The 14,459-nt window shown below is 44.8% G+C and overlaps 1 protein-coding gene across 7 annotated transcripts in view; it reads left to right on the top strand.

Annotated features, from left to right (window-relative positions):
- The window catches only part of ANKRD31 (ankyrin repeat domain 31), a 250,225-nt gene that overhangs the window by 112,331 nt on the left and 123,435 nt on the right, over nt 1–14,459 (top strand). For all 7 annotated transcript variants that reach the window (XM_075838389.1, XM_075838395.1, XM_075838375.1 and 4 more), the window contains exons 12-14: nt 5,721–5,878; nt 6,801–6,970; nt 7,742–7,800. In XM_075838389.1, coding sequence (XP_075694504.1) covers nt 5,721–5,878; nt 6,801–6,970; nt 7,742–7,800 — 387 coding nt within the window. The remainder of the gene's footprint in view (nt 1–5,720; nt 5,879–6,800; nt 6,971–7,741; nt 7,801–14,459) is intronic.

The raw sequence follows: 14,459 nt of genomic DNA, 5'->3' as shown, positions 1-14,459 counted from the left end.
ATCTTCATGAAATTGCTAATTAAATTTCAGTATAGACCGGATTGGATATCAATATACATCTCTTCTCTGAGAGAATACTCCTGTGCTTACGATGGAACTTGCCACCATTTTCTTTCAGATTCCTACTGAATCCGACAGATAGAAACTCTGTGAGCCTCCGTATGAAATTGGAGGCATACGTAGGTACAGTAGAGCCCCTCATGCACTTAAATGGGAGGCCTATTACGGTTCTGTGCAAAAAGAAGCCGTAATACGGCCGTTTTCAGAACAATGATGTTCTATGGGTGTATTCACACGGCCGTTTTTTTAACGGCGGTGAATAATGGGCGTCAAAAAATAGTACATGTCCTATTTTTGGCCGTTTTAACGTCCTGACGGCCACCATAGAAGTCAATGGATCCGTTTTTAACCGCTGTCAAAACATGTAACAAACGTTAAAAACTGATTTGTGACGTGGAGATTGGCAAGGGAACTACTAGTTCCCTTGCTGGCTATCGGCGGCTCGATGACACACACTCACCGATGCAGCGCCGACCTCTTCACGTGCGGTCTCTCGTCTTCATGGGTTCTGCAAAGATCCTGTGGAGACGAGAGACCACACGTGAAGACGAGCTGCAATGGTGAGTGTCATCGCGTCGCCTTCGCAGATCCAGTGAAGACGGGAGACCTTACCTGAAGAAGACAGCGCTGCATCGGTGAGTATGTAGGGCATTCATGCCGGGCTGTGTGGCATCATCTACAGGGAGGTGTGTGGCATCATCTACAGGGAGGTGTGTGGCATCATATACATCAGAGCTGTCTGTCATCTACAGGGAGTTGTGTACCATCATCTACAGGGAGGTGTGTGGCATCATCTACAGGGAGGTGTGTGGCATCATATAAAGGGAGGTGTGTGACATTTACAGGGAGGCTGTAAATAGTGTCTAGGTGAACATGTGACATTCCTTTGGTTGTTTTCAGGGGGTTGGGACAAAAAAAGCCTAACCAATGAAATTCATCAGTTTTTTTAACGGCCATGAAATACTGATGCAAAACGGATGTCAAACGGCCATTAAAAACGGACATACGGACTGGAAATGGATGAAAATTTGGAGACGCACTGATACAAAACGGCCATGACAGTTGATCAGTTTTTAATGGCCATTTTTTGTCGTGTGAATAAGGCCTTATAGTTTTATTTTTGGAGTAATGACATCTTCTGTAATAGGGAACCTAGATGTGACATAACCAGGCATTGCTGCTAGATGGCAGCACACATCTGTATTAATCATGTTAGAATAAAGATATGGTACATAGAACTCAAAGATGGTTGTTATGTTATCTAAAGTAAAGAAACAAACACATCAACAGTAGCACAGTTCACAATGGTCTCAGGTTTCCTTGACGGGAAGAACACTGTAGTCTGATGTGTTATTCTACTTGGAGACAAAGAAGTGAATCTTGAGATTCCCATCATAACTGAATTGATCAAAACAGATCCATCATGGATCCTTTATAAATGGAAACCATGATGCCAGTGTGAAGAGAGTCTTAGGATATGTTCACAGGGCAGCCTCCGTTACGGCTGAAATTACGGAGCTGTTTTCAGGAGAAAACAGCTCCGTAATTTCAGACGTAATTGCTCGTCCTCGCATTTTGCGAGGCGTCATTGACGGCTGTAATTTAGAGCTGTTCTTCATTGAGTTCAATGAAAAATGGCTCAAATTACGTCCAAAGAAGTGTCCTGCACTTCTTTGACGAGGAAGTCATTTTACGCGTCGTCGTTTGACAGCTGTCAAATGACGACGCGTAAATTACAGGTCGTCGGCACAGTACGTTGGCAAACCCATTCAAATGAATGGGCAGATGTTTGCCGACGTATTACGCCTGAAAATAGGTCGTGTGAACCCAGCCTTAGACAGTCTGAGACGTAACACAATCCACAATAACAGGATACTTTATATTCCGCAAATATGTGGCTATTCAGTCTTTGTTTTACTTGTGTAGTACATGTTAAGAGCTGGTGCTACAAATAGGGTTTACTTCTGGCTAGCGACTTCAATGGCATATTCACCGATCCCAAGAACAGGGGCACCCGGTGTATGAGCGGTCACTCTCCTGAGGAAAACCGAAACAGCAAACAGCTGAGTATGCGTTAGTTATATATTATTTCAGTTTTGCAACCAAACAGTCTTTAATTATTTTTGGATAAAATATTGAACGATTATATTTTGGACAGACTTTATCGCTCTGAGAAATACAGTTAGGCCGGATTGACACGAGTGTGTTCGGTCCGTGATATACAGTCCGTAATTTTGGCCTCATTTCCTGGACTGAACACACTGCAGGGAGCCGGACTTCTAGCATCATAGTTATCTATGACGCTAGGTGTCCCTGCCTCTCCGCGGAACTACTGTCCCGTACTGATTACAGTACGAGACAGTTTTCCCGCAGCGAGGCAGTGACCCCTAGCGTCATAGATAACTATGATTCTAGGAGCCCGGCTCCCTGCAGTGTTTTTGATCCGGGAAATTCGGCCGACATACGGACCGTATATCACGGACCGAACACACTCGTGTGAATCTGGCCTTAGTATTTGTGGGCTCAGTCAGTGGCGTAACTACCGCCGTAGCAGCAGTAGCGGCTGCTACGGGGCCCGCGGCATGAGGGGGCCCGTGTCGCCCGCCGGCACGGGCCCCCACCATGGCCGGAGGCTCCGCTAGCAGCCGCTATGGCTGCTACAGCGGGACGCCACTGAACACTACGGCAGAGCAGGGAGGTATCTCCCCGCTCTGCCATTAACTGGTTCCCGACCGCTGGCTGTTATTTTTACGGCCAGCGGTCAGGGTCCTTAAAACCCGAGCCATAGACTTTCTACGGCTCGGGTTTTAACTTGCTGCCCGCGCGATCGGGCAGCTGAATGTCGGGTCTCCGGCTGTCAGGGACTGCCGGGGACCCTGAGGAGAGGATAGAAGCAGCTTTCGCTGCTTCTGTCTTCTCCGATGTCTTCTTACACATCGCTCAATGAACGCTGTGTATAGGAATAGAGACAGCAGCAGCGGCGCTGTCTCTATTCCTCCCGGTGATCATGTGACTGGTCACATGATCGCCGGGTGCCGTTAGTGGCAGACTGCTGCTGGGTCTAACAAGACCCAGCACAGCCCTATTAGTGACAATCGTCACTATGAGAGGGCTGATTTCCCCTGTAACTGGGGCTGCTGTGCAGCTCCAGTTACAGTGGAAAAACATGGTGTAAAAGAAAGAAAATATATAAAGTTCCCCAAAGGTCTTCTTTGACCTTTGGGGGACAGACCATAGTAATAAAAAAATAATAAAGTAAAGTGCAAAAAAAATTTAAATAATAAATACACATAAAATACCCACCCCAAAAAAAACGTTCCCCCCGCCAATCATTGTTGTAACGCTAGCGCTGACCCAATTACCCTAATATAGACATGTAATATATAAAAATTTACGGTAGACAATGCCGATCACAAATAAAAGGTCTATTTTAGGGTAAAACTATGTTATTACCAAAAAAAAAAATAGCTGAAATGTAAAAAAGCTTATTTTTTTACTATTATTTTCAAACTTTATGAATAAAAATTCTCAAATAGCAAAAAAGGTGTGTATAAAAACGATAAAAAATGAAACCTGCATTGTCTACGGAAAAAACGTCGCAAAAATCACGTCGTTAGCCCAACAAATAAAAAAGTTAGAGCCATTTAACTAACACGTGCTAAAAATGGCTAAACGGTGTCTGGTCCTGAAGGCGCAAAATAGAGCAAAAGACATGTACCCCCCCCCCTCTCCACAGGACATGTATCCCCCTCTCCACAGGACATATATCCCCCTCTCCACAGGACATGTATCCCCTCTCCACAGGACATGTATCCCCTCTCCACAGGACATGTATCCCCCTCTCCACAGGACATGTATCCCCCTCTCCACAGGACATGTATCCCCCTCTCCACAGGACATGTATCCCCCTCTCCACAGGACATGTATCCCCTCTCCACAGGACATGTATCCCCTCTCCACAGGATCTCCACAGGACATGTATCCCCCTCTCCACAGGACATGTATCCCCTCTCCACAGGACATGTATCCCCTCTCCACAGGATATCAACAGGACATGTATCCCCTCTCCACAGGATCTCCACAGGACAGGGGATACATGTGTGATCGCTGGCAGGGATAGGGAGAACGGGGGACTGAAAGTCCCCTGAAGTTCTCCATCACAAACCTCAGACTTCCGGGGTCTGTGTCGGCAGCTCCGTAGAAATGAATGGGGCGCCGGTCGTGCTTGTGCGCATTCGTGACCAGCGCTCCTTTCATTTTTATTGAGCTGCGCAGACGCCGGAAGTCAGAGGTTTGTCATGGAGAAGTTCAGGAGACTTTCAGTCCCCCGTTCTCCCTATCGCTGCCAGCGATCACACATGTATCCCCTATCCTGTGGAGAGGGGATACATGTATTTTGTAGGACACACTGTAGGTCGCATTTTTTTGGGAGGGGGGACGCTGTATGGCGCTCCCTACAGGGGGGGGGAACGCTGTATGGCGTTCCCTACAGGGGGGGTGGCTGTATGGCGTTTCCTACAGGGAGGGAGCTGTATGGGGTTCCCTAAAGGGGGGGGCTGTATGGCGTTCTCTACAGGGGGGGGCTGTATGGCGTTCCCTACAGGGGGGCTGTATGGCGTTCTCTACAGGGGGGGGGCTGTATGGCGTTCTCTACAGGGGGGGCTGTATGGCGTTCTCTACAGGGGGGGCTGTATGCCGTTCTCTGCAGGGGGGGCTGTATGCCGTTCTCTGCAGGGGGGCTGTATGGCGTTATCTACAGGGGGGCTGTATGGCATTATCTACAGGGGGATGTATGGCGCTATCTACAGAGGGGGGGCTGTATGGCGTTATCTACAGGGGGGGGTGTAAAAAAGCCACTATCTACAAGGGGGGGGGGTTGTGTGACACCCAGGGGAGGGGGGGGGGCCCAGTCAAAAGTTTGCTATGGGGCCCAGTCTTTCCTAGTTACGCCCCTGGGCTCAGTTTATTTATGTAGCTAGATTAGCGCCATAACACTGTATGCAACCAAATCTAGAGTTGGGCACCTTGTTCTAGATTGAGGCTTAAAGGGGTATTCCCAACTTGGACATTTATGACATATATGGATATGCATATGGATGTGCCATAAATGTCCGTTAGGTGTGGACCCGCACCTATGTTGAGAACGGGGTTCCCCCGACACCTGTCCTGCTTAGTGAGACGGCTTCCATCTGCTATATCCAAGTGGATTTATGTCTATGGACATTACAGAAACAGCTGACCCGCATCCAGATGGAGAATGAATTGACTGGTGTCCGCTTACTCATCTGTTTCCGTAACTCCCATAGAAATAAATGGAGAACAGAATGTGTGTGGCCGCCTCTCTATTTGTTCTTCGTCTGAATGAACATCTGGGGGCACGGGGGACTCCTTTCTGAACATAGGAGATGGTCCCAGAGAACAAATCATATTGTGAAAAAAGTTACAAAAAAATAACTTATATGATAATTGTTCTCTTAAACAAATTTTTTGTATTATACGTTACTAACAACCTGTTGGTAATCATTTCCTTACAGCTAATTTAGCTATAGATTCCACATTTCTTACGTATGTAGCAGATTATTTGCCATATTTATTTTTCTACCTAGTAATTTATTGTATAACTTATTTATTTGCGCTCTATACACACCATGTATCCGCAGGAAACAGCAGAAGAAACAATTGTGGCTAAGAAAAGCAACATAAGTACACCTTCACTGTTAAATGTGTTTAATGGTGTTGGATGCATTCCCAGTGATGACGGCCATCTTTTCAATGCAGGGGAAAATATAGTTACACAAAAATCACTTCAACCCTACAAGTAAGGAAAATATTACAACAATTTTGTTCTGTTAAATTTTATGTATAAATGTCAGTATTTTCGCCAACAGACGACAGCACACATTCATTTTATATTGGTTGCTGGGTGCATGTTTAAGATCATTAATCCCGTCAGCAGGTGAAAAATTTCAGCATTCATCTACTTCCACGTATTAAAGGAGTTTTTCAGGAATTAAACTATGATGGCCTAAAAAGGAAGGGGTCTGACCCCTGGGACCCCGCCAATCAGCAAATAGAAGGGGCCTCGTAACTGTTTACACAGGCATAGTGGCTCGTCCATATGTTCTGCACTTCGTTCTCATGAATGGAATGCGCGCACCATTTGTTCTGCTCATCAGTGGGGGTCCTTAAGTCTCATGGACGAGTATGGATTTAATGCGATCTATAAACTTTGGTAGAGAAATTTTAGGGCAGTTTTAAAGGTTTGGGCTGGACTCCACATGACAAAGAAAATTGTGTGCTTTCAATCTTCGGGCAACAATTTTGGCAATTTGGGGAAGGTCTTTTCCCTGTTTCAGCATGACATTACAATCAGTGCAAAAAAAATTACTTCCTTTGGGAAACTAACTCCATTCAGATTCACGCTATCTATTGCAATTACAGTGCCAAAAGCCAATATTACTGAAGGTTTCTTGTTTTGAGGCAATGGCACTGTTCTCATTGTTTTATGGATCATGTGGCTAGGAACAGAGATGTTCACATCTAGACAAAACAGCATTCAGTTGGTAGCGGGTCTTCATCATTATTACATTTAAAAAATACATTTTGGGATGTTGTGATGCTTTTTTTTTTCCATATTGAAAATACAAAAAGTTGCACAAATGTAAAGTTCAGTATTAAAGAATAATTGAGCAGAAGGCTGAATTTATTAATAAACTTATTTTTCTCCATGTACCCATCAGTGAGAAGTCCACACTTACTAAAGATGACTGTAAAAATGTCAGCCGGAATGATGCTACGTGTTCACAGACTAGTCCGCCCCTACTGAGACAAGCAAAGCTAGCTGGTAAGGTTTCTGAAATTGCTACCTGTAATGGAGCAGTTAAAAGAAGCCGGAAAATTTCCAGCAAGAGTAAGTTTCAAGTAAACCTATTAAATAATGATTTATTTGTAAACATTTTAACTATTCGGGCATATGGAGGTCACAGAAAGGGGCTGCTTGGGACACACTTTTTGAGCCAGAATTCAGAGATGATTTGTAAGAGCTGATCCTGGTCTGCAGGACCCGACCCGTTCAGGTTTCTGCCGGGAACAGTGAGTGATGATAACTTCTGTGCATCGCTGCAGAATATGCCGGCCTTATACAAGCAACATAAATAAATAGATAAAAAAAGCCCCATGTATGTAATGTGTATATAGGAGCTACTCATGGTCCCTACAGCAGTGAGTAGAGCATAACTCACCATTAGTACACAATAAGAAAGCACTGATAATGTCGCTGGAGTTTTTAGTTTATTTTTAAAATCCCACTAACCTCTGCTCGTTGCCATTGGCTTGTCTTCAAACTCCCAATGACATATGTGACCTTGACAGCTATGTCTGCGACCCTGAACTTGGTCTGATCCTGTCTCGACTTCATATACAATAAGTCTAACAATAGTCATCTTCTGTCTGACCACCCTTATTGTAAATCCCATCTGCTACCGCCAGTTTGTGCTGCATCCTGTGTTGTCAGCTTTGCTAGTCCCAAAGAGAATCAACCCTGATGTCTCTTGCAGCCCTCATCATTGGCTTTATTTGTATGCAGTTGATCTAACATTATAATTAATGAATGAATACATACAAGTGAGTAAACGAGTGGAGTTCAGCTATTATGTAAATAATTTATATCTTTATATTTTAGCCATATATGAAATGTCTGAGAATGAGCAACAACTACCAGCAGTAACCTATGAACAACAGGCAAGTTTTGCGCAATTGCTTCTTTATGTAATGTTATGTCATATATCTTACTACAAATGTCTCAACTCCAGTTCTCAAGTACCCCTAACAGATCATTATTTTTAGGAAATCCTATAGAGAGAACATCTGTGGCATTTCCTAATGCACTGGCAATAATTAAAAGGATTGTCTCATCACGACAATCTCTTTTTATATCGAAGGTATGTCAGAAATCCCCGCCGATTTACTGTCATCTGTTATCATAATGGGAAGCTTCAGCTGGCTATACATTTCCACTGCAACGATTATCCCTGTTTTCAGCCGTTTTCATTATTGTCTAATAGAGGGATGTCCCCATTAGGACATATGAATAGGGGTTGTCTTGATGAGACAACCCTTTTAAATCTCCTAAGCAATACGAACAAAATCCTGAACACATGATCTTTTGGGAGTATTTGAAGACTGAAGATAAGAAACACTGCTTTAAAGAAGAAGACCTGTCACCTCTACTGATATCTATTTTAGTAAATACTTGTATTCCCCATGAAACAACAATTCTGAAACATATTATCTTAGAACTCTGCATTGTGCAGTTCCACTGTTATTCCTCCTAGAAATTTAAGAATAAACTGACAACAGAGTGTTAGGCCTTGTTCACACGGCGTGTATTCAACACGTTTTACGGGCCAAAAAATGCATCAAAAACGCATGCTTTAAGCTTCCCATTGACATCAATGGGAAAACGCATTGTAGGGCATACGATGCGGGGTTTTTTACGCTCGCGTGTTTAAAAAACGTGTCGTGTAAAAAAAGAAGCATCAGGTCAAGCATCTTGTGTGTAAAACGCAACGAAAAAGCTCCTGATTTCTATAGCCAAAGGGAGTCCTAATTATGCGGCCAAAAAAAACGGTGAAAACGCTGCAAAAATCGCGGCAAAAACACCTGTAATTTAATAAGCACTTTGCAAAAACGCTAGCGTTTACACATCGGTATTTTGTAGCGCCGTCTCTGCCGCCGGGTTTCTCACGTTGACTTCCTGTTTCCTCTGTCTCCCGTGGAGGCTCTCCTCTCTGCTTCTCTGTACGCATGTCTTATATTCATGATCTTCTCCAACCAATCCCAGATGCTTAGCGCCTCACTGGTCACGTTACTCCTTAGCAACTTTGGTGCTACTCTTAGTTTGTTCCTATGCAGGTTCCATCTGTTTCCTGCTACCAGTCTGTATTCCACTACCTGCTACCAGTCTGTATGCCACTAACCTGCTGCCAGTCTGTGTCCTGCTACCTGCTACCGGTCTGTATCCCGCTACTTGCTACCAGTCTGTATCCCACTACCTGCAACCAGTCTGTATCCCGCTACCAGTCTGTATCCCGCTACCAGTCTGTATCCCGCTACCAGTCTGTATCCCGCTACCTGCTACCAGTCAGTATCCTGCTACCAGTCCGTATCCCGCTACCAGTTCGTATCCTGCTACCAGTCCATATCACGCTACCTGCTACCAATCCGTATCCCGCTACCAGTCCGTATCTCGCTACCTGCTATCACTTCGTATCCTGCTACCAGTCCGAATCCCACTACCTGATACCAGTCTAAAAACTGCTACCTTATACCAGTCTCAATCCTGATACCAGTCTCAATCCTGCTACCTGATACGAGCATGTGGCCTACTACCTGTTGGCAACCTGTGCTCTGCTGCGAGCCTGAGACCGCTACCTGCTACAAATTGTGGCCACAGACCTACAGGTCTGAACCCACGGTGTACTTTACCGTTGTCTCCTGGTCCATTGGGCCAGCGGATACTCACAACGAGACCACCTCAAGAGGTAGCGACCTAGTAGTCTTCCTACAGCCAAGTCCAGATCCCCATATGGGAATTAAAGGGTGAATATCGGGGTGGCTACTTAGACAATGCCTTTATCATCAATATTTTTATTGAAACATTTTCAAAATGACAAATATAATACACAATAACCACAAACACATGGTTGTACAAAAACGCATTATAGCACATAATATACTTAGTACATAGAACTAGCATAGTGTCGTAAATTGGCTACTCAGAGTCATTCTAAGCACCCCCACATTTATACAAAGTACTAACAATGCGGAGAGAGAAAATACATTAAAACATGTTGCATGTGGTCAACACACACAAAAAGGCCCTGAAAATAGGGCAAAAGCACATGTACAGAAAACCCCCAAAAAAAAATGCCTTTAGACGTGGCCCAAAGTCAAATCAGTTGAGTAGCACAGTGGGTCCACTATCCGCTGGTTATTCCTCTTGTAAAAGTGGCATGTCCCTACACAGTCTCACTGTCAGCATTGATAATCTGTGTAGGGAAACCCCCCCAACTGGTAAGACCATCTTCTCAATTTACTTATACATTTCTTGTTGGAACAACAGAGGAAGAGCAAAATGTAGAGTTCTAAGAAAAGATACTCCAGAACTATTATTCATGGGAGATACAATTATTTACTAAAACAGACATGTCAGAAGAGGTGACAGGTCCTCTTTTTTAATTAAACAATTAAACGTTTATTTATGTAGAAAGCATAAATGCAAATATTAGTTATGAGGTAGCGGATGTAAAAAAGGGTTCCACCAAACCCTTTGTTCTGGAGGTCGATGCTTCATATGTATGAATCGGAGCTATTCTTTCACAAAACAGTTGTAGAGGGAGACTTGTGGCCTGTGACTTTTTCTCCAAATCAATTACACCTGCAGAGAAAAATGACGGTATTGGAGATAAAAAACTTTTGGCTCTTAAATTATCCCTGGAGGAGTGGAGACATTTGCTAGAGGGTGTGCGGCATCCTATTATCATCTACACAGATCATTAAAACCTCCTTTACCTGCAATCTGCTCAACGTCTGAATCCTCGCCAAGCACGGTGGGCATTATTCTTCTCCAGATTTGATTTCCATCTTCACTACAGACCCGCTGGAAAGAATACCAAGGCTGACGCCTTATCTCGCTCTTTTGACCCCACAGATCAAGAGTCCAGTCCCCAGTTCATTATAGATCTGGAACGCATTATGATCGCTGCCCCAGCTGAAGTGGTACGTACCCCCTAAACAAAGGGATTGTGTTCTTCGCTGGGGTCATGCCCCCAGGGTTTCTGGGCACCCTGGCATCAAAAAGACTCTCAATTTGATTTGCTGTCAGTACTGGTGGCCTTCCATGTCCCAAGATACTAAAGATTTTGTTTCAGCCTGCTCCACCTGCTCTCAGAATAAAGTCTCCCATTTAAGACCTGCCAGACTTTTGCATCCTCTACCAGTGCCTAACCCTCCCTGGTCGCACATTGCCATGGACTTCTTTACTGATCTGCCAAGTTCTGCTGGGTGTACCGTGATCTTGGTAGTCGTGGATCGCTTTTCCAAAATGGAAATTTTGTACCCCTTTCAGGCCTTCCGTTATCTTCCCGACTGGCAACACTGTTTATCAAGCACATCTTTCGCCTTCATGGTCTTCCTAAACATATTGTTTCTGACAGAGGAGTACAGTTCACAACCAAGTTCTGGAGAGCCTTGTGCAAACTGCTGGATGTCAAACTTGACTTCTCTTCCGCTTACCATCCTCAATCCAATGGTCAAGTAGAGCGGATAAATCAAATACTTGAAAGTTTCCTCAGGAATTTTGTGTCTCCACGACAAGACGACTGGGCATGTCTACTTCCATGGGCCGAATTTGCCTACAACAACCATACGGGGGAATCTACCCGCTATTCTCCTTTCTTCTTAGTGTATGGCCAGCACCCTGGAATACCTCTACCAGTTTCTGTACCTTCTGAGGTTCCAGCTGCTAACATGATCCACCGTGACTTTGTACATATATGGAAGGAGGCCAAGGATTCCATCCACAAAGCCGTAGCCAGGTTCAAGAGAAACGCGGATAAAAAACGCAGGATACCGCCGCAGCTCTTTCCTGGGGGTAAAGTCTGGCTGTCCACCCGATACATACATCTGAAGACTCCTTGTTACAAACTGGCTCCTCATTTTCTGATCCCTTATGTGATAACAGAACAAATCAATCCAGTAACTTTCAGACTTCGCCTTCCTCAGTCTCTGAAAATTTCTAATTCTTTCCACATTTCTCTGCTGAAACCTACAACATTCAACCGATTTTCCCCAAAAATTCCTGCCCAGCCTGCTCCTGCGGCAGATGCCGAGTTTTAGATTAAAGAGATCCTAGATGTTAAAAGAACACGGGGGAGATTGTGGTACCTGGTGGACTGGAAAGATTATGGTCCTGAGGAGAGATCATGGGAGCCCATGGAGAATGTCAACGCCCCAGCTCTCATCAATGACTTTGAACGAAGGTTCCCAAGCAAGCCAAAAAAAGGGGGCGTAAAGGGGGGTGGTACTGTAACGGCTTCCGCGCTGTTCCCCACATCTTCCACGGTCTCTGCTCCGCTTCCTGCGCCCTTCATTCCCTCATGCTTGTCCCGAGCTCCACTTATCCGATCCAGACACTCTGCTGGCTCTGGGCGGCGTCAGGTAAGTGCATCTCTCACCTTCCTCCGCGGCCGTCCTCCACGATGTGTGGCTGCAGCCACTAGAGGGTGCGCGCGCTGACTCTTCCCCTCTTAAATGGCCAGCGCGTGCCAAAATTCCAAGACTTTTTAAGGATCCTCCTCCCTCAGATCCTTGCTTGTTCAACCAAGTTATCCCCATGAGCGTCCCAGTTTCCCTGTTACCTTGCCTTCTGCCTTTGTCTGGATTTCCCATTGTGACCTCTGCCTGTACTTGTACTATCCTTGCCTGCCGCCTGCCTTGACCTATTGCTATCCATACCCGTTACGACGTCTGCTGCCTGTCCTGACTTCTGGCCTATACATCCGACTGCCTCTAAACCCGCTGTGCTAAGCGTTGCCCTGGGTTACAAGCACCATCTCCCAGATGACACAGAGGATCCACAAACAAGCCGGTGAGAACCGTTATAGCCCATATCTTAGGGCTGGGATGTAACACATATGACATAGGCTGAGGAAGATGGACGGACTCAGAAGATTGAAACCACCTGTTCCAGAATCTAATGAACTTGAGAGGACAGTTTCTTGTCCGGTGCATAATATTTACTATGGTCGACCACTCCACAAAGGAAGGAGGTAGTTGAGTGAGCCAGTTTCTTGTTATTACTTTTTTGGCATTAGAGTAAGGCCAAACGGAGTGGCCCTGACACGGTCACTATGCGGCCAACAACCTTGCTGGGACTATGTAGGAGCGGCTGTCAAATACCTCGTTAAGGAGTATTCCAGTTACATGCGCATACGCACTGCCGCTCCATTCATTCTCTATGGGAGCGCCGTAGATAGCCGAGTGCAGTGTTCGGCTTTTACCGGTGCTGCCATAGAGAATCAATAGGGGGTAAGTTGTTGTAATTTGCAAAATCGTGCAGTCATAAAGGGTGTATTAATTCATGGCCACATGATTTAGCAGATAAAGGGACGGTTTACCTGCGGTAACATGCGGCCTCTAACAGGCTGTTTGACAGCCGCACCGAACATGGTCCTGCCACGGTTGTTAGCCATGTTGCGACCGTGTCAGGGCCGCTCCATGTGGCCTTACCCTAAGACAGCATTTCCATTAGGAACATGTGTTTGTAGCGTAAGTCATCAGGGTCTGGGAGGGAGAGGCACAATTTAGGGCAGTATGGTACTGGGTACACATCGCATTATTGATAAACCTGATTATTTGTTCCTATAATACAATTACCTTCAGGCAGGACTAAATAAGGTGGAAGACCATTCCTGGTGAAAGATGTAATTTGGGACATTCATCTGTATAGTCCGGGCTAAATCTACTAAGTCAAGTGGTTAAATATGTTCTGTGTACAATGTATAGTTGAGTAAGTATTTCAATATGATTGGAAGCAACTGCTTTTGGGGACGTAAGTGCGCTGTCCCACTCCTCTACAGCATAAGGGCCAAAATCTGTTTCCAACCTTTCCTGGAGAAGCTCCAGGGCAGAGAGCCTAGCTGTTTGTGAAAGTGGCTGATATAAAGTAGCTGGAGGGGGTACAAGCAGAAAATGTGGAAAAGGAAACTCTTGATATGTTATTCCACCGTGACCAAGTTGTGTTTCAATTCTGCCTGTAGGTCTGGGAAAGTTTTGATTTTATTCTCAATGTATATGTGCACAAGGTACCAGAGATCTGCATTTCTCCAGTTAACTTTGTGGGAAAGTAGCATTGCCACAATGGGGTATGTGTGCTTAGCCCTTTATCATAGAAGAGTTGTCATGCCCAATTCCAAATAAGTATTGCCTGTCTCAAAATTGGTTTCTTGTGCAGGTTACAACCAGTGTACCACAGAACCATAGGTGCAGGGTATGGATATACTTGGTACTAAAAGTGGAAACTAGTAACGTTTAGGTTCTCATACGTACATCCTTGCCCTACATGGTTAAGTGTGACTTTTTGACTGGCTAAATAATACAAATGAACATCTGGTAATGGTATGCCTCCATCTCATGGGGCAGAGAGATTTCTATTAATTAATACTTTGTAGGTGAGCAGATAAGTAATATATAGATCAACTTTGTAATTAGCTTACTGTTAAAGTTTAGTTGTTTTATCCATGCAAATTCTGTGTTAAGTAACTGCCACTAGGTGCCTCCCTTCCTGTAATTTGTTGTCAAGCAAAATTCATCTCTAGTTACAGAGCAGAGGAGACAGA

This window comes from Rhinoderma darwinii, chromosome 1, assembly GCF_050947455.1.
Source record: "Rhinoderma darwinii isolate aRhiDar2 chromosome 1, aRhiDar2.hap1, whole genome shotgun sequence".
Taxonomy (NCBI): Eukaryota; Metazoa; Chordata; class Amphibia; order Anura; family Rhinodermatidae; genus Rhinoderma; species Rhinoderma darwinii.
This window is presented reverse-complemented; position numbering and strand designations above follow the sequence as displayed.